A 26,992-nucleotide genomic window follows, 5' to 3' on the forward strand; every position below is an offset into this window, starting at 1 on the left:
TCCTAACACTTAGCATGATGCGCCACACTGTCGAGCCAAGAACATACTGTGTCACACATAGCAATGTTTCGTAGCTTGGAACGCTTTTCACAACAACAATTCTCTTGCAAAGTCTGTTTTGCGGCCTCTGGCCAGACCACCTAGCTGTTACAGTCTAACTTGACTATTACAAATTTCAGTACGCCTTCCCTTTTTGGCTACACCCCTGCTAGTGTTAGCTGTGGTGCACGTTACAAATTTCTGCGGCTGTGTAACGTCCAAAACAAGAACGGGTTTGCGAACCTCGTGAATCTCAGAACCGCTTATCATTAAACATCAATCTATTAGCTGTATGAACTTGGAAAAATCTTAACCGCCAGTCTTTTGGTTTTGCTGTTTTATATTCTTAATTAAAGACGGGGTGTATAAATACCAGAATATGACAAATTAAAGTAAATATATCTATATAAAATGATTAAGCTTCATGTCGGCTATGGGTTTCAAGCAGCAAGAAATGCGTTATGTGGCTCGGTATTTTGCTTCCCCGCACTTTCCTACACTACCTGAAGGGTTTTTGGCTACATAAAATAAAATCCATACAAGCATACCGATTATTGATAAGAATTCACGACAACATGGATCTAAGGCAGTGGAGCGAATTGTCATTGAGTTAGATTTGCAATCTTCCTGGAGTCGAGTCGAAGTTTTGAATTCTCAAGTCGGAATAATGATGACAAGACAATTAAATTCAAAATTTTCTACGAACATTTAAAGAGATATTTTACATGTCACGTTAAATACTCTTAAAGTAGAAGTAGTTCAAAATTTTCTCATAAAATTTTAAAAGCCTACAGAAATACATCTGATACAGACTCAATGCATTGAAAAAGAATTCAGTAATTTAGGACAGCACAATATCAAGAATGAATAATAAAACAAATTGAGAGGGGTAACAAAAAAAACAGAACCCATAAAGTTCATGATAACTTACGGTAAATGAAAATATTTTACATAACAATCAACCTCTGTTCAAGTGTATAATTGCACACAAAAATGTCGGCGCTCCGGAAGTATGTGCTGCAAGATGGCGCACAACCTGAACCCTAAACTGGTACACATACTATGTTCAGGTTGTGTGCCATCTTGATACACATACTTCAGGAGCACCAAAATGTCAGTAACCTAGGACAATTTGCACAAAAGTTATGTTTTCTCTAGAAGAGTGGTTCTCAAACTTTTTAAGACACCTTTTTTCAGTATTTGTCAAGTCTCATGCCCACCACAAAAATAACTAGATAACAATACGCTACAAATAACAGATAGTGAGGCGAAAGTATGTTTTATTCAAAATACATGGATGGAATCACAATCTCTAAAAAATAAAGAAATGTAAATATACAAAATAAGGAGGGCAACATCAAATCTAACAAATACTTTAATTTTCAATTAGCCTCACTCCCCCTAAAAAAATGGTCCTTATGGGGCGCGCTCCATGGTTTGAGAACCACTGCTCTAGAATATGTTCAGTCTACAAAAATGCAATTCTTACATACTCACGCATGGAAAAAATTCGATAAATTTAGGAACAATATTATCTAAAAAACTGCATAAATTGCATAGAAAATTTCGGTAATAAAAATATATGTTCATGATAGTACACAGCCAATGCCATTTTAAAATCAATTGCCAACAAATTAACAAGTACGCATCAATTGTAATAATGTCAGTGCTAAACTGCTAAAAATGATTAAATAATGAAAAAGAGATCCATATTGTGGAGCAAGCAGTACTACTACGGTCTGGCACAATTTACACAGCTAATGCAATGAGGAAATGATTAAATAGAGAAAAAGACATCAATGTTAATAATTAAACAGTTCTACTATAGTTTGGAGGCAGTATGGCACATCGTGCTAAGTGTTAGAAATATGCTTGCCACTGTACCTTCTGACTACCCTGCATAGGTTCGATTCCTGTGGAATATTTATGAATGCAAGAATTGCTGGTCTCCTCGTTGCCTCAAGAGGGTTTTACTTACCTGCAGGTAAGTTACGACTTCCTTCACAATCAAGTCCATGCATCTTAAACAAATAACTGGCCAACTGACCCCATCCTGGACAATATGGACTAATAACCAGAGACATTGTGGTTCCCCATATGATTTAGCCATTAATAAGTACACATCAAATATAGATTAAAAACTGCATAAGTGTAATAATGTCAGTGCTGAACTGCTAATAAAAGAGTGCCCTATATTATAGATCAGGGGTATGCAACCTGCGGGCCAAATGCGACCCACAAGAAAGAATGTTGCAGCCCGCGTAGAATGCCAATTTTGAATGGTGAGCGGCCCACAAAATTAAGTTGGTATGTGCGAGTACCGTCATTCCAATCCCTTTGCGTTGCAAAGGTTATACCGGAGTCCAATTTAATATCTATACCTATGACGCCACAATATCCTAACAGCTATCTTGTGCAAAGCGAACAACGCTTGTCATAAAATCACTAACCAAAGTTTTTGTGTCTGCAACAACTAGAAAGCCTATGTTAAATGAAGAAACGGCCCGCCATTTCAATCAATTATTTGTAGCCGGCCTTTCTGTATTTAAGGTTGCACACCCCTGTAAGAGAAACAGTTCTACTATAGACTGATGCAGATTATACAGCTAAGGAAATTTAAAAAATAGTACGTATTAATCATAAATTAAAGAATGCATAATAAAAGTCAATGATTAAATATAGAAAAAAAGGGATGCTATGCTAGATGTATCGTACAGAAAAGTAATTTTCAAACAAGGAATTAAATATAAAGATATGAATGATATTATTAAGAATAAAATAAAAATGGTAGATATTCTGATTCGAATTAATTTATAAATAATTTTGAGAAAGAATTGTAATATGTGAAATGTGATTGAACGTATTCATAAGAAAAATTCTGTTAGCATGTTATGTTCGACTGGTATAATTAATTGTTAGACTTCTTCATTGAAGTCGCAGTTTAACCAGTACAGGCTTATCGCACCTCCTTTAGCCTTGAAATCAAATCTAATATTACATCACTCTGTGTGTATTTTTCAGCAGGGTGAAAAAAAACTACTGATTACTAAATTTATTCCCACATAATGTGAGAATGTCAGTAGTATGGTAGTGGCCATAACAAAAAACATGATGGAGCCAGGGCCATTGTGATTTCTAACCAGATTGAATACACAGTAGAAATGTTTTTATACACATAGGGTGTTGCGATATCATGATCATATAACAATCAAAGCCAGCTATCACCAAATGCTAACTGAAAAAGAATTGTCAAATAAAGATTAATTAATAAAGATAATGAATGATAATAAGAATAGAATTAAGAACGATATGCTGATTCAAATTAATTCTTTGTTTTTGGAAAGAAACTTATGCTGGTTGATTGAACAAATACTCATATTTTGTTAGTATTTAATGTTCAGCTCTTTTGTACTTTTCATAACTCGATGTTAGACTTGTTCATAGCAGTAAATTCATAGCAGTAAATATCCTAAAAAGTTTGTCACTGTTTCATGGCCTTGGCAATGTAAAAAAATTTTTATAAAAATAACTAAATTATTCAAAACATGTATTTAAAATAAATTATAACGTTTTCAGCGAAACCAAAATGTTCGGGTGTTCTTTCCATAGATTTAAAGGCATGTTTTACAACCACTAGATCAAAAATAAAATATTGCTAATTACAATAGATTGCATAGAGGTTATGAAATATCAAAATATTCAGTCATCAAAACTCTGATTTATATTTACGATGCCTGTAGCTGCTGTACCTTCTAAATATCTTCTGTCACAAAGCAAATTAGTCAGCCATGGAAAATGTGAGCATCTAGCACGTGTGTACTGAATCATGAAAATCAGCACAAGAATGATAAGAGCAAACAGGTCTAAACAAACCCACATTGCTATGTATTCACCATTTGACAATCTCCATATTGGATTAGATATGTTGCTAAGCCTTTCACATTCATTTGTTGTTACGTACGTTGTACCCTGACACCAAGTGTATGAAAACAGCCAAGGAGTATTCACAACGTACTGTATAACTGAGATGTTGTTCCGAACAAAGTTTGAGATACTTTCTGGAGTGTGTTCAAGATATCCTAAGTTTACAATGTCAATGTTATTTTCTTTCAGAAAATCAATAGATTGAAAGACTGAAACAAGTCGAAAACCTGGTGCTTGCTCGTGGATGTTTTCACGATTATTACTCGGGAGCCATAATACTTGTTCTTGGGGTAATCCGGAATTAAGAAGAACATTCATTACGACTTCTGTATAATTGAAACGATATGGGTTTCCAGTATATGGACGATACAGATCAAAAATTATACTATTTTGTCCGATCATTCGGGCTATTTGATCTAAACTTGGTATTTTCTGTTGCCGAATTTCTGTCTTTTCTCCTTCTGATAAAAAGCGTACTGTGTTGAACGGGTCCTGCTGAAGAAACCAACTTCCAGCGTCAAGTTCCTGAAGTTCATTCCAAGTAAAAAGCGATGGCGCTTGATCCGGCTTATTCGCAAAAACTTTCTCAATGTTTGTTGTCCTTTTTAGTGAATCCCAATCGTGCATTAAAAATGGAACACCATCCATAGATATCGAGATGTCTGTTTCAACAGCATAATTTGAGCAAGATGCCGCTCCTTTTTCATAAGCTAAAATTGTGTTTTCAGGTGCGGTTGTTACTTTCCCAAGTCTATGTCCAATGAGCAATGGTTTCGGAATAGAGCCCAGTTCTGGTCCGATACAGGGTGACGTGATGAGTAATGGAATGAAGAATACAAGTAAAAATAAAACCAAAACACCAATGTTCGATGACAACCATATAACCCGATTTTCAAATCTCATTATTTCATAAAACATGAGCCAGGACGATGCGGTCACCACAAACAATAAAGCAATGTGCAGAAACGGCCCGGTCATCTTCAAAGCAATAACAGCTGCATAATACTCTTCATTCCATAGTTGTTGAACAAGAATAATTCCGGCAAGAATCAACAGAAACGAGACTACAACACAAATCTTATGGCATAAATGTAGATGTTTCTGTTTCCCTCTTGCAATCATTACAATCCCAGAACATGCCAATATGACGAGATAGAAGACGACCAGTGAAAAAACAACCAAAATTAAAATCCCAAATCCAAACCAGATGCCAGAATTGTCATAAATAAACCACTCAAAGTCATTGTAATCGTTGTTGAAAACGCTCCAGCAAAACAACCACATTGTTGCAAGCATTAAAATTAGAAGCAAAACCGACCACCAAACCTTTTCTACAATTTTCGTTTCTTCATTATCATTATCTGGTATCTTCCATTTGCATCCATAAATTCCACTGTTTATAATACGACAGTAATATTCGATACTATTAGACATGTCCGCTTATAAATGATCAAAATATCAGATATTATCATATCGCTGCCAGTTCACACATCAATCGATTTCAGTAATTTTGGGCCATCAATTCTACTTTGACTATCTGACTATAATAAAAAATATTATTATTTATAAACACACAAAATGCAGAAATGGAGAGAATATTAGGTTTCAACATTACTCCTGGCAGCTGGGGTAGACTGGAATCATACTGTCATACAGTGTACAATGACCTGACGAAATGCGCATTACAACTTTAACATAAACGAAAGTAATCTCAGAATCTGGGTAAATGGTACACAGACGTGGAGGGTTTCCTGAAGTACGCGCCCTCAAGTACTTCTACTCTAGTGGGCGTAGCATAACAATTTTATTAATATAATATTCCTAACCCTGTAACCCCCACCTGAGTACGTCAGCCAAGAATTACATCGCTGTGACATCACAGAGCTTGCTAAAAGTATAGCTATAACTACAATCGTCCGAAATGGCATATGTGCCAACTATAATGAACTCACTAACGTCAGCGATCTTTCTCCTACAGTCTTATCTGTATCGTCTACGAGAAAACGAGAGAAATAGCTTCTCGATTTCAGAAGATTGTCTGCGCGACCATCCGTACCGGTAAACTTTGCAGGGCCGTATTACGGGTCTAGTATAGTTTGGTACGGTACCACAAGTACTTCCAGTGGGCATAGCGTAACGAATTTTGCATATGTTATTCCTAACCCCCACCTGACTATGCCATCTAAAAATTACGTCACTACGACGTCATCATCACGTCATAGGGCTTGCCAAAGTATAATTACGATCGCCCGAAATTGCATCTGCGCCGCCGATGAGAACTTGCTAAAGCCGGCGATCTCTCTCCTATCGTGATCGTTGCGACGAGAAAACGAGAGAAATAGCCTGCTCGATTTCGGGTTATCGTCTGCGCGTTTTGTACGACCATCCGCATACTTCGGTATTACGCCACTGTGACGTTGGAATGACGTAATTTTTCGGCGACGTAGTCAGGTGGGGGTTAGGATTGACCTATGCAAAAATTGTTGAGCCAGGCCAACTAAAAGTGGATGTGGTACTAAACTATACCAGACCCCTGCCTAACTTCGTACAAAAATTTTAAACGATCATATCTTGACTAAAAGGCGTCGTATATTGCCGATTTCAATTATTGTAGCACTGTTATATATACTTCTATTATCTTTTTTTTAATGTTGCATAAAACGGAAATTTTGCCGAAAAATGACTGTCCGGTAACCTATTCAACTGCGCAGAGCGTCGCTCCTAGCCTCCTACTCAAGCTATCATTGTCAAAATGCCATCATTCGATAGTGTATAATTAATTTATCAGAGTGATCGCAAGATGTCGTACGTGATTCGAATAAAATCTAAAGTTCTGAATTATGAATTATTTGTTTGTTGATTGATATTGCTTATTGCAATTTTATTGCAATATTGTTTTATTTTATAAATTGCAATAATGATAAAATAAAAAAAATATGAATTACGTAAAAATATTGAGATTTCACGCTGCGTCAAAAGTTACGTCAAATTGACGCCCGACATAAGGGAGCCAAATTAACATTTTCCGTTTAGATAAAGACGACGTTCCAGTGTAATACTTTTGTATTTTGTTCGAATCATGTGTGAATATATACCAATATCACATTAATGAGAATACGTGTCTTACTTAATCAACGACGTCAAATATCGAATATATGAAACATTAGAAAAAACCCAATGTCCATTATGGCACTGTATACTGACTGACTGACGATTATTTTATGCCTTGAAATCGAAATGACAGTTATTGAATACAGCCGGATGAATTTTATTCACTCGAGATGAAAAATTAATCCAATTTCTAACAAAAATCCTGGGACCTATCTCAATGTTAACAAGATTAAGTTGAAGATTAAACTTTACAATTGGGTTCGCCGCGTGTTTGATATAAATTTATCACTAATAAAGTTAACAGCGTATCATCAAAGCTATCCGTCGAGAATATAAACATTTCGATAACTTACAATACAAGCCCTTTAAAATATTTCATTGTAGATTAAAACGGTTTGCATGATATATATTGACGTATGTATTTCCTGATTAAAATGTATGTATGTATATATGTTTATTTGTCTCGTAAAAAGCAACAAAAGCGTAGATAGATTATCATTACTGAAGACGGGATGTATGCACAAGACCATATTGGCCTAAAACACAAACGTGCAGCATGCACCCTCTTTGAAAAGTTTCAAATAGAAATAAATCGAATACATATAATATGGTCCCTTATACAGACAGCTGTGCAAGGAGAGTGGGTGAGTGTGGTAACAGGGGTAAGGGTGGAGTATACAAAACTGTTTGTACGAGGGAATTTGTGGGACAAGACAACATCCATAAATAAAACATAACACAATACGAGAGAAACTGTATGTATAAATAATACCAAAATTTAGCATTTGGACATAAATACAACACCCTACGTGACTAACGTGTTATTACATTATACTGTTGTGGCGTAACGAAAATAACGAACGAAAGATGTAAAGATAGTACGACGGAAGTTTCAAATAATGCATTTTCGGTCTCCGGTCCGGTGTGAGCGCAAATCCCGACTCCTGTTGCTATATCGATAGCTTAGTAGAACGTTAATGATTGATGTTAAATTAATCCCTGCCGCTCGTCACCGACAGCGGTGGTCATGGACCGCTCGCACTTTCTTTGAAAAACAAATTCCGTGGCCCAATAACTTCCTCATGCTAGGAAAAAACTACAAGAAAAAAAAAACTTGTCATCTAAATGAAGCTCACGTAGAGACAAACATACATTCTCTTAAACGAGGGAACCTGTTGTTATTGCGTACGATACAAAAGAGAACCCGTTCGAAAATTTTAAATTTATCTCTAATGTAAAATATATTCATCCAAAAGAAAATCTATGAAATGGCCCTTTGTCTACAGTACCGGCAATTAAATCTCGGCCGATATTGTGTATCGTATTTTCACTTTTCCTTCGAACGAGCATTTGTTTCCCCAGATAAAGCTAAGGCCGAACTTATTTTGCCTCCCTCGTTTCGCCTTACACCGCGCAAGAGCGTTCGTCTCTCCCCGGTTATGTAAAATACTTTTGTCCAAGAGAGACAAAGCAGAGTCAACTGAATGGTCTCGGCCATCTAGTAAAATGAATTGAATTGACTCCTCGGATATCCAACTATCAGCACATGCATGGTTGAATATAAACCCATGAATACTGAATCTCAGATGATTCTTTTAATTAATGGTTAGGTAGCTTAAAAGGTTTTGACAGAAATTAATAAAGAACTGGTTAAAACAGTAGGAGTATTTGACATGTTTACAATATAAATCAGGAGAAAGTAGTAATCACCGTTTAAAATAAGTGGTACATAATATAAATAAATAAAAAAGTCCGATTGAACGGAGACATCACACGGATTAATTTAGATATAATCTCATTTGATGATGGTACAAAGTGCCGCCGGGTGAGTTTGCGGTTGAAAAAATATTCAGTGAAACAAGGCGTTGGTCAAAAATATCACTATTTTGTTGTTGCTGTAAATGTGCACCATATTATGTTAGGCAGTAACGTACTTTTAGTGTTGTTTATGGGATTTATCTGCTCCACAGCAGAAGGTAAGTGTTGCATCTTATGTTTCAGACAATTATTAATAAATAAAAATTATAACAATATTTTGTTTAGATAAACATATTAAAAAAGAAAGAAAGAACAGCAAGTAAATTTTGCGATACATAAATCTTAAATTTTGCCGATGATTTTCAGTTGTCGCCATAGGCGTAGCAATTGGGGTTGGGGGCCATGGACTAATTCCCGCCCATTATTATATCATTATAATGAATGTAATTTTATTAATTTGCAGAAAAACAGCACATCTGTCGCGAAGAAGGCGGAGTCGTTTATAACCGAAGATGCTTTTGGATCTTTTATGACCCGGATGTGGTAATCACAAGTGCACAGGCAGAACAAAAGTGCATCGAATCTAATGCTTTACCTGCCAATATATACGATATACAGCATTTTAACCAAATTACAAATTATGGACGTGAAAAGAGACCCGGGGCAACCTATGCAGTGTTTCTAGGAATGACGTACAATCCAAGTGTGAGAAATTTTGATTCTTCGTTTGGAAATACCGATTTGGAACTCTGTAAATAGCATTTTCTTTATCGTACATAAATAGATATTGATACTTTTATATGATTGTCCAACCGACAAGGCCCTTAGAATGATTGTAACATTTGTATTCGTTTTGAAGAGATGAAAATGGATTCAACATAATATGATGTATGGTGTTATGTAAACAGAAACTTGAAAGAAACAGAAGCTTTGTCAAAAGTATATGAAAACATAGAGAGAAGTTTATTTCCATAGAATAATACATGTTAATTTCATTACAGAATAATGTATTAAAAAATAGGGATGGGACGATTTCAAATTTGCCGGATTCGGTGTGGGTGGGATGTAAAACCTACACTGAAGTAGCAATTATAATTGATGCTTCTCCCGATGGCTCTGATAATGGCCTAGGAACAACAACTAGACCAACGGATACTTTTCGAGGTGTTCTATGCGAAATTAGTAAGTAAAGGTAATTCGTTGACATTGGTGTTACACATATTTACCTAAAAAATTAATCAACTCCCATTGTTAATGAAACCTTCATCGCAATCTGATTTTATTCGTGAAGGATTTTGGGCGCTCCTGAAGTGTATGTACCAATTTGGTGGTAACTAATTTTGTTCGCCTACTCGACATCAAGTTGTGTAAAGAAACTGAAACCTACTACGGACATGGGGTATAATAGAACTAAAAAAAGGAAAATCGGAATAAAATTATGGCCCAACCCTACCTAACCTGGTACACACCATACGGGGGTACCGGAATTCGCATATTTTATTTTCCCAATGATTTTTAATTTTATGTAGTCATCAGGCATAAAATTACAACACTCCTGCGTTATCGTGAATATAAAAATAATAAATTGTTGGAAATTTTCTAAATTCAATTCAATATTTTCGTGAAAAATCCAACCCAACACAATCCAACATATCTCTATTTGACAAAATAGACCAAATGGACAATAGATTGTTGTCTGAATTGATGATGTTTTTCCGATAAAAATTACAATTATTAGATCAATCAGTTTGAATATTTAGTAGTTAAAGTGTCGATTGGAGAACAATTACAACCTCTAATATTCTAGGAATTTTGTCTGGCTTACCTAGAAACTTCTTCGTTGACTATATAATGTGTCACTCCCGAAGTATGTGCACCAGTATAACGCACAACCTGAACCCTAACCTGGTACGCGTACTATGTTAATGTTGTGCGCAATCTTGGTGCACATACTTCGGGAGTACCTAAAATGTTGGTGTCTAAATATTCGATCTTTGCATTCAAATGCATTATCGCGTGTGCATGTCCATGTTTGTTAATTCCGTGTGTGACCCAAATTACAAAGGTTTTACATGCATATGCTATTGAATTGTGCAATACGATCCTCAAGTAATATAACAGTATTTCTTTCGTTTTCACCACAGACACAATTATTCAATCTAGCCAATCGAATTTAGAACTGATTCTCTTTCGTTTACAGAACTCATTTGCTCTCCTCTACAAATAAACATGGAAACCCAAACGCTTACATGTTCCGACTCGCAAAATTGCATGTAAGTACGAGAATGGTAGTACGTGTTATTGAAAATCGACAAATACCTTAATTTAGTAAACAATGCCTACTTTTAATATAAAGTTGACGTAAGAATTAGTAAACAAGTCAATCAGTTTAATTCTCAAATATCCATCGATGTCAATATAAAACAGTGGTTCCCAAAGATGATCAACCGGGGGCCAAAATTATAAACAGAAGAGTATTCGCGGACCGGGAAAAGTCCCGTAAGGTCGAGACTCGTACGTAATCCTAATACTATATTGGTACATATAATTGAGATACCCGTATAGGTGAATTTTCCCAGATATACACGTGTTTAAACTGTAATAATAACGTAACAATTAGTGGTATATAGTCCGCAAAAAGGAAGTACTGAAGGAGTACCAAAAGTTCGGCGGGCCATATTAAATTCTTACGCGGTTTGGGAACCACTGTTTAAATCCCTGTTCTCACAATTAAAATATGGAGGAATCATGGCTTCGTTTATAATCTGCTTGGTTGTGTAAGATTGAAAAATATTTGATCATAAATTTACTTTTATATTACTTTTTCCAGTATATCTTGCAAACCTGGTTTTGTTCTTGAAGATGGAAGCACCAGCATTACATTGACATGCCAAGATAATCTTGAATGGAATGGAGAAGTGCCAACATGCCGAGGTATGTAATTTGGGTTTTAATATTTGGAAACAGGCTGTAGAAGTTTCAATAAAGTAACTTATTTGTGTTGAGATTTCTTTGCCGTAATGTGTTACCAGAAATTCACAGCAATAATATTAGAAACAATATCTCACTTTTTATTTAAAAAATCAGAAAGTATTTGGCAACTGTCCAACAGATTCATTTTTTTTACAAATTTTTACTCACGATAGAGAGGGTATTGCTATGTTTTTTTTGTCAGCTGTCGAGTGCACAGTACTCAGTTTTGATGGGCAATCAGGACTTATGCAATGCACTGGGAATAAATATCAGAATGAATGCAAGTGAGTGGAGTCTCCCGCAAACTATCTTCAAAATTCAAATTAACCAGTTGATTTAGATTAATTTGTAACAATAATCTTTCTTCAGCTTCGTCTGTGATTCTCACAAACAACTCAAAGGACCAAGAAAAAGAATCTGCAATGAAGACGGGACATGGTCAGATATACAACCAACCTGTGAAGGTGAGAATGTAAAGTATTGATTGGAAGATTCGAAACATTCAGTTTTTGTTATATTTGTTTCTTTTGTGCCAATGAACAATTGAAATCCACCACGTAGTTATTGGGTAAAATCAGACTGATTTTCGTGAACGTACTTTGATAAATTCATTTGGCAAATTTTTCTCATTGGTGAAATTATGAACTACTAAATATTTCTGCGGTTTGCGATATCATCGTGCCCGTTTAAAGTAGTAACACAAACATTTTGGTGCGTTCACATCATATTGCGTTCACAAGTCATTTGTATTTTAGACGTTATTTGCGAACCAATAGATTTCTCGACCGAACAAGGAACATTTGATTGCACGGATGGATATAATTACGCGAGTTACTGCAGGTGTGTTGATTAATATTTTATTCCAATGATATTACTAAGTTGTCTCATACTCAGGTTTGATTGATGATTTGGTAACGCGTATTAGTTATGGCCGGTTGACAAACAAGCCGTTACCGCTTAATATAAGTTTATTTATCCTCGTATGTGACCTCGTACAAACATAAAAGCCGTTATTAATTTGCAATGAAGAAAATTGTAATCGCGTCTTACAATTTATGTTATGAATTCAAATCTCTGCCCGAGGCAAATCAGACCAGACGCGTAACTAAGCGCCATCTACCGCCTCTCTGAAAATAAACAAATATATTTATTCAGGAATGTAAAGTAGGCAGAATTACAGACAGACAAAAATGTTTTTAAACCAAATTGCATTACCTCGAAAATAGTTAAGAGCAAGAGTAGGTTTTCAGACAAGGGGCCAAAAGTTTGCTCACCTAGATTAGAGGTCCCTGTAAAAGTGACGTAAAAATATACGTTTAATGAACAATATTTACAGTGTTACAAAAGCAAAATTTAAAAAAGATAAGCCATGTGCCAAAAGTAAATTTAATCTCAATCTCAACAAATTCCTCAGCTATTTTTTGCTAAAACACCAAAAATTGGTTGTGGCAGCATCAGGCGGGCCGAATTGAAGTACCAAGCGAACGGATTCGGCCCCACGGGCCTTAGTTTGTCTATGTCAGGTTCGGAGTCTGTAGAAGACGATTGCCTTGTCATTTTTTTTTCGTAGTGCGACCTTTGCACAAAGACGTGATGTTAGTGCTCATCTCCTAGTTTACGAATACACTACTGCTCATACAAATCCTTTAATAAAATGAATATTTTTATATATGGAAATAACTCTTATTTAGGTGACCGTACATTTGAACCCATGTACATTTGAACCCATGCGTATATCCACGGGTTCAATCTATATGCGGGTGCTAAAACCCATGGGTTAGGGTTAGTATGGGTTTAACTATCCGTGAAACAAAAAAAATTCCATAGGTTCAATAGCATACAGGTGCAATTGTCATGGGTTCAAATGTACGTGGGTTCAAATGTAATGGAACCCTTATTTAACATCAGTAAAATTAAAAAATTCACTTTTTTAATAGTTTCTACTGCAAATCTGGATTGCAAAGATGGGGAGCAAAAAAAGTAGTTTGTCTTTGGACAGGAGAATGGTCGGAAGAACCACCTACTTGCAAAAGTAAATTTCTTGAATTATTGATATTTAAATTCTCAAACAGTTGAAAGCCAGGTCAATTTGAAATTAATTCTTGGTTTAAATTGGACTGGGCACGTTGAAAAATGTTGTTTGAACAGAATTGAACTCATCAGTATTTTGAATATTCACGAATGTTCTACCGCCTGTCCGGAGCAGGCAACAGGTTTGTGAGCGACCAGAACTGTAAATCGAAAACACTAGATGGATTAACTGGACTTTTTGTAAAAAAAAGGACCTCCAGAAGTATGTGCACCAAGATAGCGCACAACCTGAACATAGTATGTGTACCAGGTTAGGGTTCGAGTTGTGCGAAATTTTGTTGCACATATTTTGAGAGCGCCAAAAAAAGATATAATCCGAATCATATGGCAGTTGTGTCGAGACATTGTTTTGTCAATTAAATAATGTTTTATCACCATAGCATAGCACCAAAATCCAATTCCAACATACAAATTGAAGATTTGATGTTGATAAATTTTTTTCAGAATATGATCCCAAATGTCCTGATGCTCACGAACACACTTCATGTCCTGACAGCAACTGTGACGTCAATGCTGATTGCGATGACGACAAGAAGATTTGTTGTCCTACAAAATGTGGAACGTCAGTTTGTTGGGATTTACCTAAACGAACAATTTCTAGAGGTGAGATTATTTTTTAGATGGGATCTAGCATGAGAGATCTCCGTTTAATCATCTTAACTCCACGATCTTGCCTAAGAGAGGATCTTCATACAATCCCATTTTCTCGTACGATTTATATCGGTGAACTCATATCAATATATAATAATAATTTAGTGAAATAATCTAGACCAGGGGTGTGCAAACTGCGGCCCGCAAGAAAAATTTGTGCGGCCCCCGGAGAAATAACAATTTTAAATGGTGTGTCCGCGAACGGAGTATTTGGTTTAGGTTTTCTGGTACGTGCGTGCAATTCTAATACTTCTGCGCCACAAAGTCTATACCAGAACTTGTGTGCCACTGTCATATTGGCAAAACTAGCTAGCAAAATTATGTTGCAAAATATATAATATACATTACAAAAACGTGTTTTTCACTGAATTGAATTGAAGTCGGTGTGGCGATAAATTTAAATAGCAGTTTCTTCAGAAGTTTATGCGTTTAACTCACTATTTCTATAGAAACCCTAATAATGCCGTGAGGTGGCTAGCAAAAATAAACAATTTTTGTGCATGTAACGACTGGAAAGTCTATATTATAGAAAGGTGTGGCACGCGGCTTCACTCAGTTACTTGAATTTGGCCGGTCAGTGAAAAATGTTGCACACTCCTGATCTAGACTATTAGTGAAATATTTGTTTTCAACTAAGCGAGGTCTCAGATTGAAACAAATTATCTCATTTATTTTATGATTTTCCTGCATTAAGTCGTGATTATATGAACAAACTAAAATAATAAACTTGGTGAAATAGATTAGAATTTTCAGTTCCATTATCTTTGCAACCGCGGACATTCGCACCCCTGTACATTTGAATCAACAGATATTTGCCCCCGCGGATTTTTGCATCTGCGTATCTTCATGGGTGCAATTGTACGTAGGTGCAAATGTACGCGGGTGCAAATGTACGCGAGTGCAAATGTACATGGGTGGAAATGTATGCGGATGCAAATGTCCGTGGGTACATATGTACATGGATTAAAATGTCCATGCAAATGTCTGTGGGTGTAAACGTCCGTGGGTGCAAAAGTATGCAGGTGCAAGTTTCCTGGGTGCAAATGCTCTGTCAACCAATTTTCAAATGTAAAGTTGTTTAACATTTTAATACAGAAGCACTTCTATGGATAGTACTTGGTGGATTAGGCAGAAAGCAATGCCCTACAAACTGCTTGAGAAACGACTGTGATACTGCACGATGCCCAGCAAATCTCAACGCACAGTGTAGAACATCATGCAATGGTTGTCAAGTTCACTTTTACGATTTTAATCAAGAGGTTACCGGAAATTGTAAGTATATACTTAATATTTGTAATTAGCTTATAACCTAATTTTCACCGTCGTAAAAAATATAGAACCGTATAAAACATATAGAACAACATTATAATCCGCAAATGTGGCGTCTTGCCTTGAACTAAAAAGCATATACTATATAACCTAGCAACATATATATACTAGCTCTCTGTAACCCTAACTCTGACATGGACAAACTATGGCTCGCGGGACAAATCGCGCCCGTTGGGTAGTTTAATCTGGCCCGCCCGATGCTTCCACAACCCAACTAAACCCTAATTTTGATGTTTTAGCTAAGAAATTTCCCAGGGAGAAGTCCAAAACTTCGGCCATCCCCTTCTAGATGTACCTTTTCGTATCTTCTATTTATTGTATATAGCTAATTGACAGAGAGAATCTTAAATTTTTATTAGAATATAACCGCTCAAAATTCTGATTAGGCAATATGCAATATAGTAGAGACCAGCATTTGAATGATACTACATTATTTCATTTTGATTTATTTAATTCAGGTCAATGTCCAGGTGGTTATGTCGTGCCAAACTGTAATCAACAACAATGTGAAAACTACAGATGCATCACACACGGCCAGCAGATGCCTTACTACTATGCCAGTCAATACTACAACCCCAACATACTATGTCGTATGAGTAGCTGTGGTGGATGCTTTCCCCAATTCTACGATAGACGTGGGCGAAGAATCAATTGCAGACAAATATTGCAACTTGTATCAAATCCAGGAATTCCTGGTAGGGATAATTTGATTATTTTTTAGGGGGCAGCACATTGCACCCACGTACATTTGCACCCACGGAAATTTGTATCCATACCCATAACAATATTCCACCCGCATATAGATTGCACCGCGGACATCTGTACTCATGTACATTAGCACCCCTGTACATTTGCACCTACAAACATGTGTACCCGCGGATATTTGCACGTGCGTACATTTGCACCCACTCACATTTGCATCCATGTACATTTGCACCCACTCATAACAAAGTCATAGCCACTTGCTCAAGAGTGGATTTATATTTGAGTGTACATGTACATGGGTTGAAATGTCCGGATGTGCAAATGTACGCGGGTGCAAATGTACATGGGTGCTGATGTACGTGATACAAATGTTCATGGGTGCAATCGGTAAATGGGTTCTAAAATCTGCGCGTGCTAAAATAGTGAAACCGATTTTATACAATATTTTTTCCACGAAAACGGGTTTGGTCAAAATTGATTAATAGTTGATCGATCGGTTTTGGTATTTCAACATTGAACAGTGAACAAAGTGTCAAATAGTTAAATTATCCTTTATCAAACCATCTGAAATACATGAATTAATGAAATTTCAGATGCGGTCCTATCTCTTTCATTACTTATAATATCACGAAAGCGTTGTACTACACAACTTTAGTAAAATAGCATATGTGAAAGTTTATAATTTTACTATTTATAATTTTGCTGTGTCTGAAAAAACATTTCAATATAATTTATTTACTTGATCATACTTTCAGTGGCGAATCTACCAATTACCGGATGAGTACTGCAGACTATCGAAGACGGATCTCAACACAACAACAACGTATTAATCTTGAACAAAACTTACCCGATTTAAGTCTGTTATCCGTGTTTACAAAATTTATAGAAGAGGACTTGAAGCATCATCCAAACTTTACTTAAATATATGCTTAAGGACATTTACAATCATGAGAATTTGGCATCCGTGAACAATGAATTAAACTTTTGTGGCCGTGGCATACTAGAAATAATTTTTGGAACCTCCTGAAGTATGTGCACCAAGATGGCGCACAACCTGAACATAGTATGTGTACCAGGTCAGAGTTCAGGTTATGCGACATCTTGGTATACATACTCCAGGAGCACCGATTTTTGTTGTTTTACCTCCAGCAACATCTAGTTACCACATCTCCAATAAGGCCCAATGTCATAAACTGTTTGTCCGTGCCATTTCCCCTTGTGGAATGAATTTTAAAATAACAAAGATCGTTTATAGGCGTATTTGAATTGTTTATTTCAATACATTTTGTCATTATTTTGCATTTTTCATCACTTTCTCCTAATTTTTTATTTTACGATAATTGTGTATATCAATTTGTCATTGACTGGTATTTTTTCATAACTTTCGAACAACTCTCATTTTGTTTCTTTTACGATAATTGTTTATATCAGTGTGTTGACGACAACCAATAATAATAAATGTATATCCAGTGTAAGTTGAGTCTAAATTAAGTCAAAAGATTGGCGCGGGTGGATTATGATTTATCCATGGTCGAAACTGGATGCCTGGCACCCGGCAAGCATAATCATAACGTTAGGAATATGATAGAATAGTTTGCTCTGGGTACCGATCTGAGAGGAGGGATACCGTTAGGCGTTAGGGCTTGTGATTTGGTCGCGGGCGCATTTACGGAGATCGTCCCACAGGCTGGCAAGAACTATTAAGTGATTGAAAGGTAATATGTAGGATACGTAGTCAGATGGAGCTCTGGAATGTCACATCCAAAGAATTTTGAGACACCTGAACTACACTCAATGTACACCCCAATCAATGTAGCAAAATACCGAACTGCGTTGCAACAGATAGCTTTGAAACTTGCACTATTATTGCAGTAGCATAATACAGCACTTTACTCACGACTTAACGGTAACAGAAATCAAATAACCGAGAAAGTTTTGGACGCGGAACATATCACCCGGAGCTGAAACTGCCATAACACGGATACCGAACGTCCACCAACGCGAGATTAGAGCACACAGCTTTTCGACAGCCTCAGTTTATAATCCTGCAAGCCCGAAATGCACACTGCGTCCCGACTCCGAGCACGGCTTTCACCATTGGAAGTGCATGGAGTCCTGTATGTGTCAAACAACAAGAGTAACCACTAAAGCTCATCAACCTCGACAATCCTTTTGGCGTGACGTTTTACCCTACTATAATTCAAAAAAAAAATTGAGGCTTACCTTAGGGCAGTGGTTCCCAAACTTTTTTTTCGCGACCCCAATTTTTATAAAATCAAAGCCTTCATATACTCGCGACTCCACAACTAAAAACGTTCAGCAACTTCAAAAATTAATATATTAGTTTAATTACGACTGTAAGTGGACGTTAGCGGAGAACATTGGCACAAAAAATCTATGAACAAGTCCGGCAAATCACCGGAAAAACAGGGAAGCCACAGAAGATTTGATAACACATGCCATCGTATGAAAAACACGGCGGAACAGTCTCTTAGATCAGAGTTATAACCGTTCTTGGGCGAAACATAGACAGACTTGATAAAATGTGGTAGATTCTAAGAAAGCGTACGATATTTCGGAAATAGTAAGATTGCTTCTAAATTAAAATATTATTTAGTATATATATTCCAACAGGGTCTTCATTATTTTTAGTTTAATATTAACATATTACAGAATGCTCGATTATTAATTCGAACGTAAAACAGAGAATGGAAGTAAAATAGGAAAAAACGTGTATGGAATCACATCTTTTAGGTGACTTTTATTATGTTAGAACTTGTTGTGGTTTCGTGTTTGACTCCTCGGAACGCTTCGAAATTATGTATGAAACGTCTAAATACGCAATGCTGCAATACGAAAATGTTCACTTTCACGCGGAGGCGATGTGGACTTTGCGACTTAACGAAGCGCTTTCGCAGCAGATCGACAATGAAAGTGTAATTACTCGGCTAAGACACCGCCTCGCAACCGATACCCTACTTCTCAAACACCTGATTAAGTGCCAATCGCCAAAAAAAGCAACTTTGTTTGCATATTCGATAACCAATCGACTATAATGGTACAAAATAACAAACCGAAATAATTTCTCGCTGCCTGGCAAAAATCCGATTCGCTTACCAGCGGGTCAACTACTCATTCGGATGCAACATGGTCGAAAAATCTATAAAATGGAAAATATTATTGGCGTTTGTACCACGGCATTTCAATTACATGCCGACCAGTTAAAAAAGTATCGCATGAAAGTTTTACCGAGCAATTTTGGCACCGTTTGCATATTAACCCGATATTTAGACAGAGAATATGCGCATGAATTCTTGATGACAATATAGCTGGCTTTCCTATGGCCTCCAGGATAATGTCACAATTACAGACAGCACAGTGTGCGAAGCACTCACCCTTCAAGCTTCGTTTAACTTTGAATTCTTTCCCGTTCTCATCACAAAAAACGTTCTTAAATTTGCTCATTTTTAAATTTAGACTAAAATACCACCACCACGACAATTGTTTTTTAAATTCTAAACATGAGTAAATTCAATGTAATTTAATGTGGAATAACAATATTTCTACTCCTAATGTGGGACATTTTATTTTTGATATTTTAAAAAACTTAATTTTATAGATCCCATTTGGGTAAATTCCACGATTTCAATTTTTCGAACTTGAATGCGCATTTTTTTTACATTCCAATAATAATTGAACGGCTCCAGAAGTGTGTGTACTAATATGGAGGTAACCAGTAGTGGGATTCAGCCGGTTCGCACCGGTTCTATAGAACCGTCTCATGTGATTTAATGAGAGCAGCGAACCGGTTAGCATTACTGGTTTATTTGCTAAAAAGTATATGACTTTTGTGATGGAACCGGCTGACAAAAAATTTGAATCCCACCATTGGAGGTAACTAATTTCGTTCGCCTACTTTACATCAAGTGGTGTAAAGAGACTGAAACCTATGTACAGGAGGGGGGCAGGGGGTATATTTACTTGGCTAACACAGACAGTCTTCGAACTCGTAATAAAACTAAAATAAGGAAAATTGGAATGAAATGATGGCCTAACCCTAACCTGGTACACACACTCCGAGAAAACCAATTGAATTTCATGCTTCCTAAAATAATGTACTATTGAAATTCTGATAATTTCAATTTTTCGCTCCAATGAACTCTGGCAAATTTCTTTGTATTGAATCTCAATATTTTACTAACTTCTATGTGAACACTGCCGTGAATCGTGGGCTAGGATCACGATCGCTTCAGAGCTGACATGGGCCAACTACGGCCCTTGGGCCAAATCCAGCCCGTTACCTCAATCTGGCCCGCCTGATGCTGCCACAACCAAACGAAAACCATATTTTGATGTTTTAGCTGAAGATTAACGAAAGAATAGGTTGATATTGCGATTAGATTTATAGTTTTAGCACGGGGCTCATGGTTTTCCACTTTTTGCATTCGTAACACTGTAAATATTGTTCCTAGAATGTATATTTAACACCGCACTCACATGGCTCGTCAGTCTAGATAGGCAAAATTTTGGCCTCTGGTTCGAAAAACTTGCCCGCCTCTGCTTTAGAGTAAACCTCGCCTAATGGTAAATCCGGCCCTAGTCCATAGATAATAGAAAAAAAGGTAAAAATAATAGTCCTTTAAGAGAAACCTTCTTTCATTTTTAAAGTTCGGGGTTGTTATTTCTACAAATTACGACAGAAACATTTATTAGCGTTGCGATCCATTGGGCTTATGCCGCGAGAGGTCAGTTAAACATAATTCGGTACTACTGAAGTATGCGCACCAAGATGTCGCACAACCTGAACCCTATCCTTGTACACAACCTGAGTTCAGGTTGTGCGCCATCTTGGTGAGCATACTTCAGGAGGTCCCATAATTCAATGGTTATACCCGTCCACCAGCTACGGTAAAAAAACGTCTCGGCCTTACTCTTTGTTCCACTCTTTTGTCTCTATGCTTTCGTTTTTATTCCAGAAAATATCAATTACATGTATGTGTCTGTGTTTGTTCGCTTCGCAATGATAAGATATACATGGGTGGCGATATTGCAAATTGCGACGGCACGCTGAAAGCGAAACAATTTTAGAAATTGTATGGTTTAATAGGGCCTCGTGCAATGCAAGTTTTTATATAGAATTTGGAATCTGAAAGGGAAGTAAGCAATAATATGGCAAAGTTGCTGATATCAGTGAATTTTATGCCGAATTAAAAATGCAAGCCGTTAGTTGTTAGCAGTTATTATAAAAACTAGACCTTTTGCGTTGAATTTTGCAATCCATAATAATTCAAACACTGATGCTGTAGCTTAGATAATACTTAACAATGAGCCAGTAATAACAGTACAAATCAGACTAAATATGAATCTCAACAATATTTACAGTCATTGAAAGATTTCAAATATTACTGTCGTGTTATAAATAGTGGAATATACGGATGCAAGTGGAAGATATCGGATGATAATAATGAAGAAACGAATATTGTAGAAAAGGTTTGGTGGTCGGTTTTGCTTCTAATTTTAATGCTTGCAACAATGTGGTTGTTTTGCTGGAGCGTTTTCAACAACGATTACAATGACTTTGAGTGGTTTATTTATGACAATTCTGGCATCTGGTTTGGATTTGGGACTTTAATTTTGGTTGTTTTTTCACTGGCCATGTTCTATCTCGTTATATTGGCTTGTTCTGGAATTGTTATAGTTGCAAGAGGAAAACAGAAACATCTACATTTATGCCATAAGATTTCTGTTGCAGTCGTGCTTCTGTTGGTCCTTGTTGGGTTTATTATTGTCCAGCTATTGTGGAAGGAAGAGTATTATGCATCTGTTATTGCTTTAAAGATGACCGGGCCGTTTCTACACATTGCTCTATTGTTTGTTGTGACCGCATCGTCCTGGCTAATGTTTTATGAAATCATGAGATTTGAGAATCAATTTATATGGTTGGCATCGAACATTGGTGTTTTGATTTTATTTTTACTTGTATTCTTCATTCCATTACTCATTACATCACCCTGTATCGGACCGGAATTGGGCTCTATTCCAAAACCACTTTTGATTGGACATAGACTCGGGAAAGTTACGATCGCACCCGAAAACACAGTTTTAGCTTACGAAAAAGGTGCGGCATTTTGCTCAAATTATGCAATTGAAACAGATATCTCGATATCTATGGATGGTGTTCCATTTTTAATGCACGATTCGGATTCATTGAAAAGGACAACAAATGTCGCAGAAATTTTTGCCAGTAGGTCAGACCAAGCGCCATCTCGCTTTACTTGGACTGAACTGGACGCTGGAAGTTGGTTTCTCCAGCATGACCCGTTCAACACAGTACGCTTTCTGTCAGAAGAAGAAAAGACAGCAATTCGGCAACAGAAAATACCAAGTTTAGATCAAATAGCCCGAATGATCGGGCAGAATAGTATTATTTTCGATCTATATACTCCAAATAGCGGAAACCCATATCGAGGAAATCACACAGAAGTGGTAATGAATGTTCTTCTTAACTCTGGATTACCACAAGCACAAGTTTTATGGCTCCCAAGCAGCAATCGTGAAAATATTCGGCAACAAGCACCAGGTTTCCGACTTGTTTCAGTCTTTCAATCTATTAATTTTTTGAATCAAAATAACATTGGCATTGTAAACTTAGGATATCTTGAACACACTCCAGACAGTATCTCAAACTTTGTTCAGAACAATATCTCAGTCATACAGTACGTCGTGAATACTCCTTGGTTGTCTTCATACACTTGGTGTCAGGGTACGACATACGTAGCAACAAATGAATGTGAAAGGCTTAGCAACATATCCAATCCAATATGGAGGTTGTCAAATGGTGAATACATAGCAATGTGGGTTTGTTTAGACCTGTTTGCTCTCATTATTCTTGTGCTGATTTTTGTGATTCAGTACACTCGTGCCCAATGCATGCATTTTTCCTGGCTGAGCAACCTTGTCTATAACAAGGTACACTCCAACAATATTGAAGGCGTCGACAATGTCGATATGAACGATATTGGTGATGAATAGAGTCGCTAGATGCACATACATACTGGGTGATCGAAGAACCATGCCACTTCTCACGCACGTAACTCAAATAGCTTACAGATTTATGTGGTCTCCGCGGACACCAGTTTGAGAACCACTGTTCTGGAAATACTCCTTTTGTGTGAAGCGTCTTGCATTACTAAAACTTTTGGGCACAACCATACAAAAAAAAACAGTTCAAGTGTTAAATAAATTTTCATTATTTTTGTAAGAGTTATTATAAAATATCTAGATTATATTTTTTGGGGTCACCCTTATGTAAAATTTTAAATATCATTTTGAGTTTTTAAATATTGATTTGAGATTGTAAATTCTAAGTACCTAAAGTTATTACCTATATTATCAAAATGGTAGATGTATCTAATACCGATACATATAACAAATATACACCATTCCTAACAAAGACTTAGATTTAATTTTGTTTATATTCCTAGATGTGGTGAATTTTACTTTTTCAGACAATACATAATTTCTGTGCTAACCAGGTTATTTGATATTTTCATGAGAGGGCTATTATGCGATCAAATCAAGGAACTCACATACTACAACGCTTGATGCCATAATAAAGGGACCATGAGTGATGGCGTGCACATCACACAGGGTGTAATAAATTAAGCAGGCAAACTGAAAAACTCCTTCTAAATTATAGTGAACTCTTTATCTTACGCTGACTGTTTGTGCTGAGCCATGTTCGGAGTGAAAGAAATGCGTATAAATACGTCGTATACAAAAATTCTAACGTAATAATGATCGAGGAAGTCAGGCGAAATCTCCACAGTGCAATTCTCAAATATGTAACCACGGTAACAGTGGTGCATCTACAAAAGAGGCGCCCATAACAAAGTATAAAAATGCTCCCATGGATCGTTGATTACATAATTTTGATAACTGTTGTTGAATCAAGATACCTACGCGTTATTACTTAAGTTTCAATGATTTTCAATTTAAATAATTTATTGAAACATTTTACAAATAGAACTTTTGTACCCCATAGCGAAGCGGCGCTCATGACACGAGCCACGGGTGCCATATCCTAGATACGACACTTCACGGGGTCGCGCAACGGTACCGGTATGACTCGCTGGGAGTCGAGTTTTCTTAGCTTCAAAAGATCGGGGAGCAAGCGTGATGAAATAAAGTGTTCCCATACGCCATTAAAACGTTCCCATAAATACAATTCAAATATCAAAATTTTAGGTAACCTATCGGTTCCCCCTTGCAAAATAAAAAAAAACGTCTAGCGTTTTTTTTCATCCTTAAGTACCGGAAATTTAAAATCATTCATATTAATTCCAATGCTGTTGCGAGGTAGTCAACTTGCAAGGACGCAAACGCGAAGCATATGGAGTTGTAATCAGTATTTTATTTTATCCACTATACATGAAATATCGTACACCAATGAATACAGAATGTATTCGAGGTGAAAAGGAGCCGCGAGAAACCAGAACTGGTTATCGAACAGCGACATTCGAGAAAAAAAATCTAATAGTAATTAATAATAGCATAAAAAAGTCGAAAAATTAGCGAAAGAAATACTGAAAGTTGGGATATATGTTTTGGTTACCCATTGTTGGAGGATTAAATGAGGCAGTCAATTAATAGATAAATCTAAGAAAAGAATTTCTTCTCTGGCGACCACATTTCTGATGTTCAAATTTAGTTGGTAATGACACTATTCATTTATTTATCCGCTAAGACAGGGGTTCTTAACGTTTTCTCTGTTAGGTACCCTCCGAGTCACGAAACAATCAACGTGAACCTCCGAATCACGAAACAATCAACGCGAACCCCCAGTAATCAGACACCAAACAAAATGGTGATATATTGACTAACAATTTGCTGTAACGACTGGCACTCACAACAACGCAAGATCAGGGAAAATGTACGCTGAGTTTCAATTGGCACTTATTTCCTCCGGTAGTTACTTTCTTTGTTAAAGGATATTAAAAAAAAGCAACACACGAAAACTCAACTGTCATCCAAGTACCCCTGAAGACATTTTCGTGAACCCCCGGGGATTCGCGAACCCTAGGTTGAGAACCCCTGCTCTAAGAGGTTTAAATGACTAATATAGGCGCGGCGGTGTGGCTCAACGGGCTAAGCGTTAGGAATACGCTCGCCACCGCACCTCTAGTTACTCTGCGTGGGTTCGCAGGTTCGAATCCCATGCGGGGATGGTTATGTGCGAGAGGATTGCTGGACTCCTCGCCGTCGTTGGGTGGTTCACGTAACCGCTGGTCGCTTACGGTTTCCTCCACCACCAAGTCCATGCTTCCGAAAACAAACAATATAACTAATCCCATACCCGACTTGGAATGGTAACCGGACGATAGGCCGTGGATTGTCATATGGATGAGCCTCCTTATCGGCTTTCCTCTCCCCCGGGATAAATATGTAAATCCTATCCTATACAATCAATCTTTTGATAACCTTTGACCCCGGACAAATTCTTTCACATAGTGTACTGTACAGCAGGGGTTCTCAAACTTTTGATGTCGTGGAGCCCTTGAAATTGTTGACTATTATTCACGGAGCCCCAAAATAAATGTTAAAATTGTAACTTCCAGATTAATATTCTTGAGCAAGTTAAAAGTACTTTACTCAATTTAAATGCTGAACCTTTTTTAATAGAGTTAATACAAGTCATAAATATATCTAAATTTCAAACATAAATTATATATACTAAAGCTGTAAATTTGACACTTGACAAACATACTAATAAATTCGGGGTTCGAGTCTTTTCCCTTTTGACATTTTTGGAAGACTTAAAAGGCCGCTAATAATGTGCGCGATTGCATTTTGTTACAATCGCCGATTTTTTCCTCAGCATGGCGGCGTGTATTTGAACCTACAATCTTTACGCCGGTGTTTATTCTCCCTAAATCCAAAATTGCCCTCGGCATATATATACATGTATTGTTACACAATGACGACGTTCATTGCTTTTTTGTTCTCGTGGGGAATTATGAGTTCAATGTGAAAAATATGTTACCATTTTTTAGTCATCGGCGACGAACTGCTGAAAATAATAATTAATGAAGAGGTAGATCCGCAACTCAAATTTCTCGATTGAAAAGCGGCATTCCAAAATATTAAAACTTAAAATGAAAGTTCACACGTTTGGTTTCAGCAGACTCACCTCAGATTGAAAACGCTTTTATAGACATAGTAAATCACCAAATTTGCTGTTATGTTAGATTTTCATCGTAGTAACTGCGAAATCGTCAATTGTGCGTGCGTCAATTGTGCGTGCGATGTACCTTTTTTACCCATTTTGAAACTGCCGACGGAGCCGCACGCAATCAATTGTGCGCGCGATCTGCGATGTACCTTTTTTCATTCTGAAACTACCAACGTAGCC

General features: G+C 36.8%; 3 protein-coding genes across 3 annotated transcripts; 2 read left to right on the top strand and 1 right to left on the bottom strand.

Moving 5' to 3' along the window:
• Positions 1-361: 361 nt before the first annotated feature.
• LOC120345811 (glycerophosphodiester phosphodiesterase domain-containing protein 5-like) lies at positions 362-5,535 on the bottom strand. Its single transcript, XM_039415364.2, has one exon. The coding sequence runs from the start codon at positions 5,395-5,397 to the stop codon at positions 3,739-3,741; it is 1,659 nt and encodes a 552-aa protein (XP_039271298.2). The 5' UTR covers positions 5,398-5,535; the 3' UTR covers positions 362-3,738.
• A 3,356-nt stretch (positions 5,536-8,891) lies between these two features.
• Positions 8,892-18,056, top strand: LOC120346399 (P-selectin-like). Its single transcript, XM_039416126.2, has 13 exons — positions 8,892-9,050; positions 9,296-9,537; positions 9,834-10,014; positions 11,033-11,105; positions 11,663-11,766; positions 12,008-12,089; positions 12,175-12,269; positions 12,561-12,645; positions 13,743-13,837; positions 14,341-14,499; positions 15,643-15,819; positions 16,335-16,571; positions 17,337-18,056. The coding sequence occupies exons 1-13, from the start codon at positions 8,990-8,992 to the stop codon at positions 17,360-17,362; spliced, it is 1,617 nt and encodes a 538-aa protein (XP_039272060.2). The 5' UTR covers positions 8,892-8,989; the 3' UTR covers positions 17,363-18,056.
• A 3,918-nt stretch (positions 18,057-21,974) lies between these two features.
• On the top strand, positions 21,975-24,310 carry LOC120345628 (glycerophosphodiester phosphodiesterase domain-containing protein 5-like). Its single transcript, XM_078115510.1, has one exon. It carries the CDS (start codon positions 22,102-22,104, stop codon positions 23,611-23,613), a length of 1,512 nt encoding a protein of 503 aa, XP_077971636.1. The 5' UTR covers positions 21,975-22,101; the 3' UTR covers positions 23,614-24,310.
• The last annotated feature ends 2,682 nt before the right edge of the window (positions 24,311-26,992 follow it).

This window comes from Styela clava, chromosome 8 (genome assembly GCF_964204865.1).
Source record: "Styela clava chromosome 8, kaStyClav1.hap1.2, whole genome shotgun sequence".
In the NCBI taxonomy this organism is placed as follows: Eukaryota; Metazoa; Chordata; class Ascidiacea; order Stolidobranchia; family Styelidae; genus Styela; species Styela clava.

What these genes read in the sequence shown, in the direction of transcription:
- LOC120345628 (XM_078115510.1), top strand. Translation starts at nt 22,102, where the DNA reads ATGCTTGCAACAATGTGGTTGTTTTGCTGGAGCGTTTTCAACAACGAT.
- LOC120345811 (XM_039415364.2), bottom strand. Translation starts at nt 5,397, where the DNA reads ATGTCTAATAGTATCGAATATTACTGTCGTATTATAAACAGTGGAATT.
- LOC120346399 (XM_039416126.2), top strand. Translation starts at nt 8,990, where the DNA reads ATGTTAGGCAGTAACGTACTTTTAGTGTTGTTTATGGGATTTATCTGC. An exon ending in GAATGACGTACAATCCAAGT is followed by an intron (nt 9,538 to 9,833) that starts GTGAGAAATTTT and finishes ATTTCATTACAG; the next exon opens with AATAATGTATTAAAAAATAG. An exon ending in AATTACGCGAGTTACTGCAG is followed by an intron (nt 12,646 to 13,742) that starts GTGTGTTGATTA and finishes CTTTTTTAATAG; the next exon opens with TTTCTACTGCAAATCTGGAT.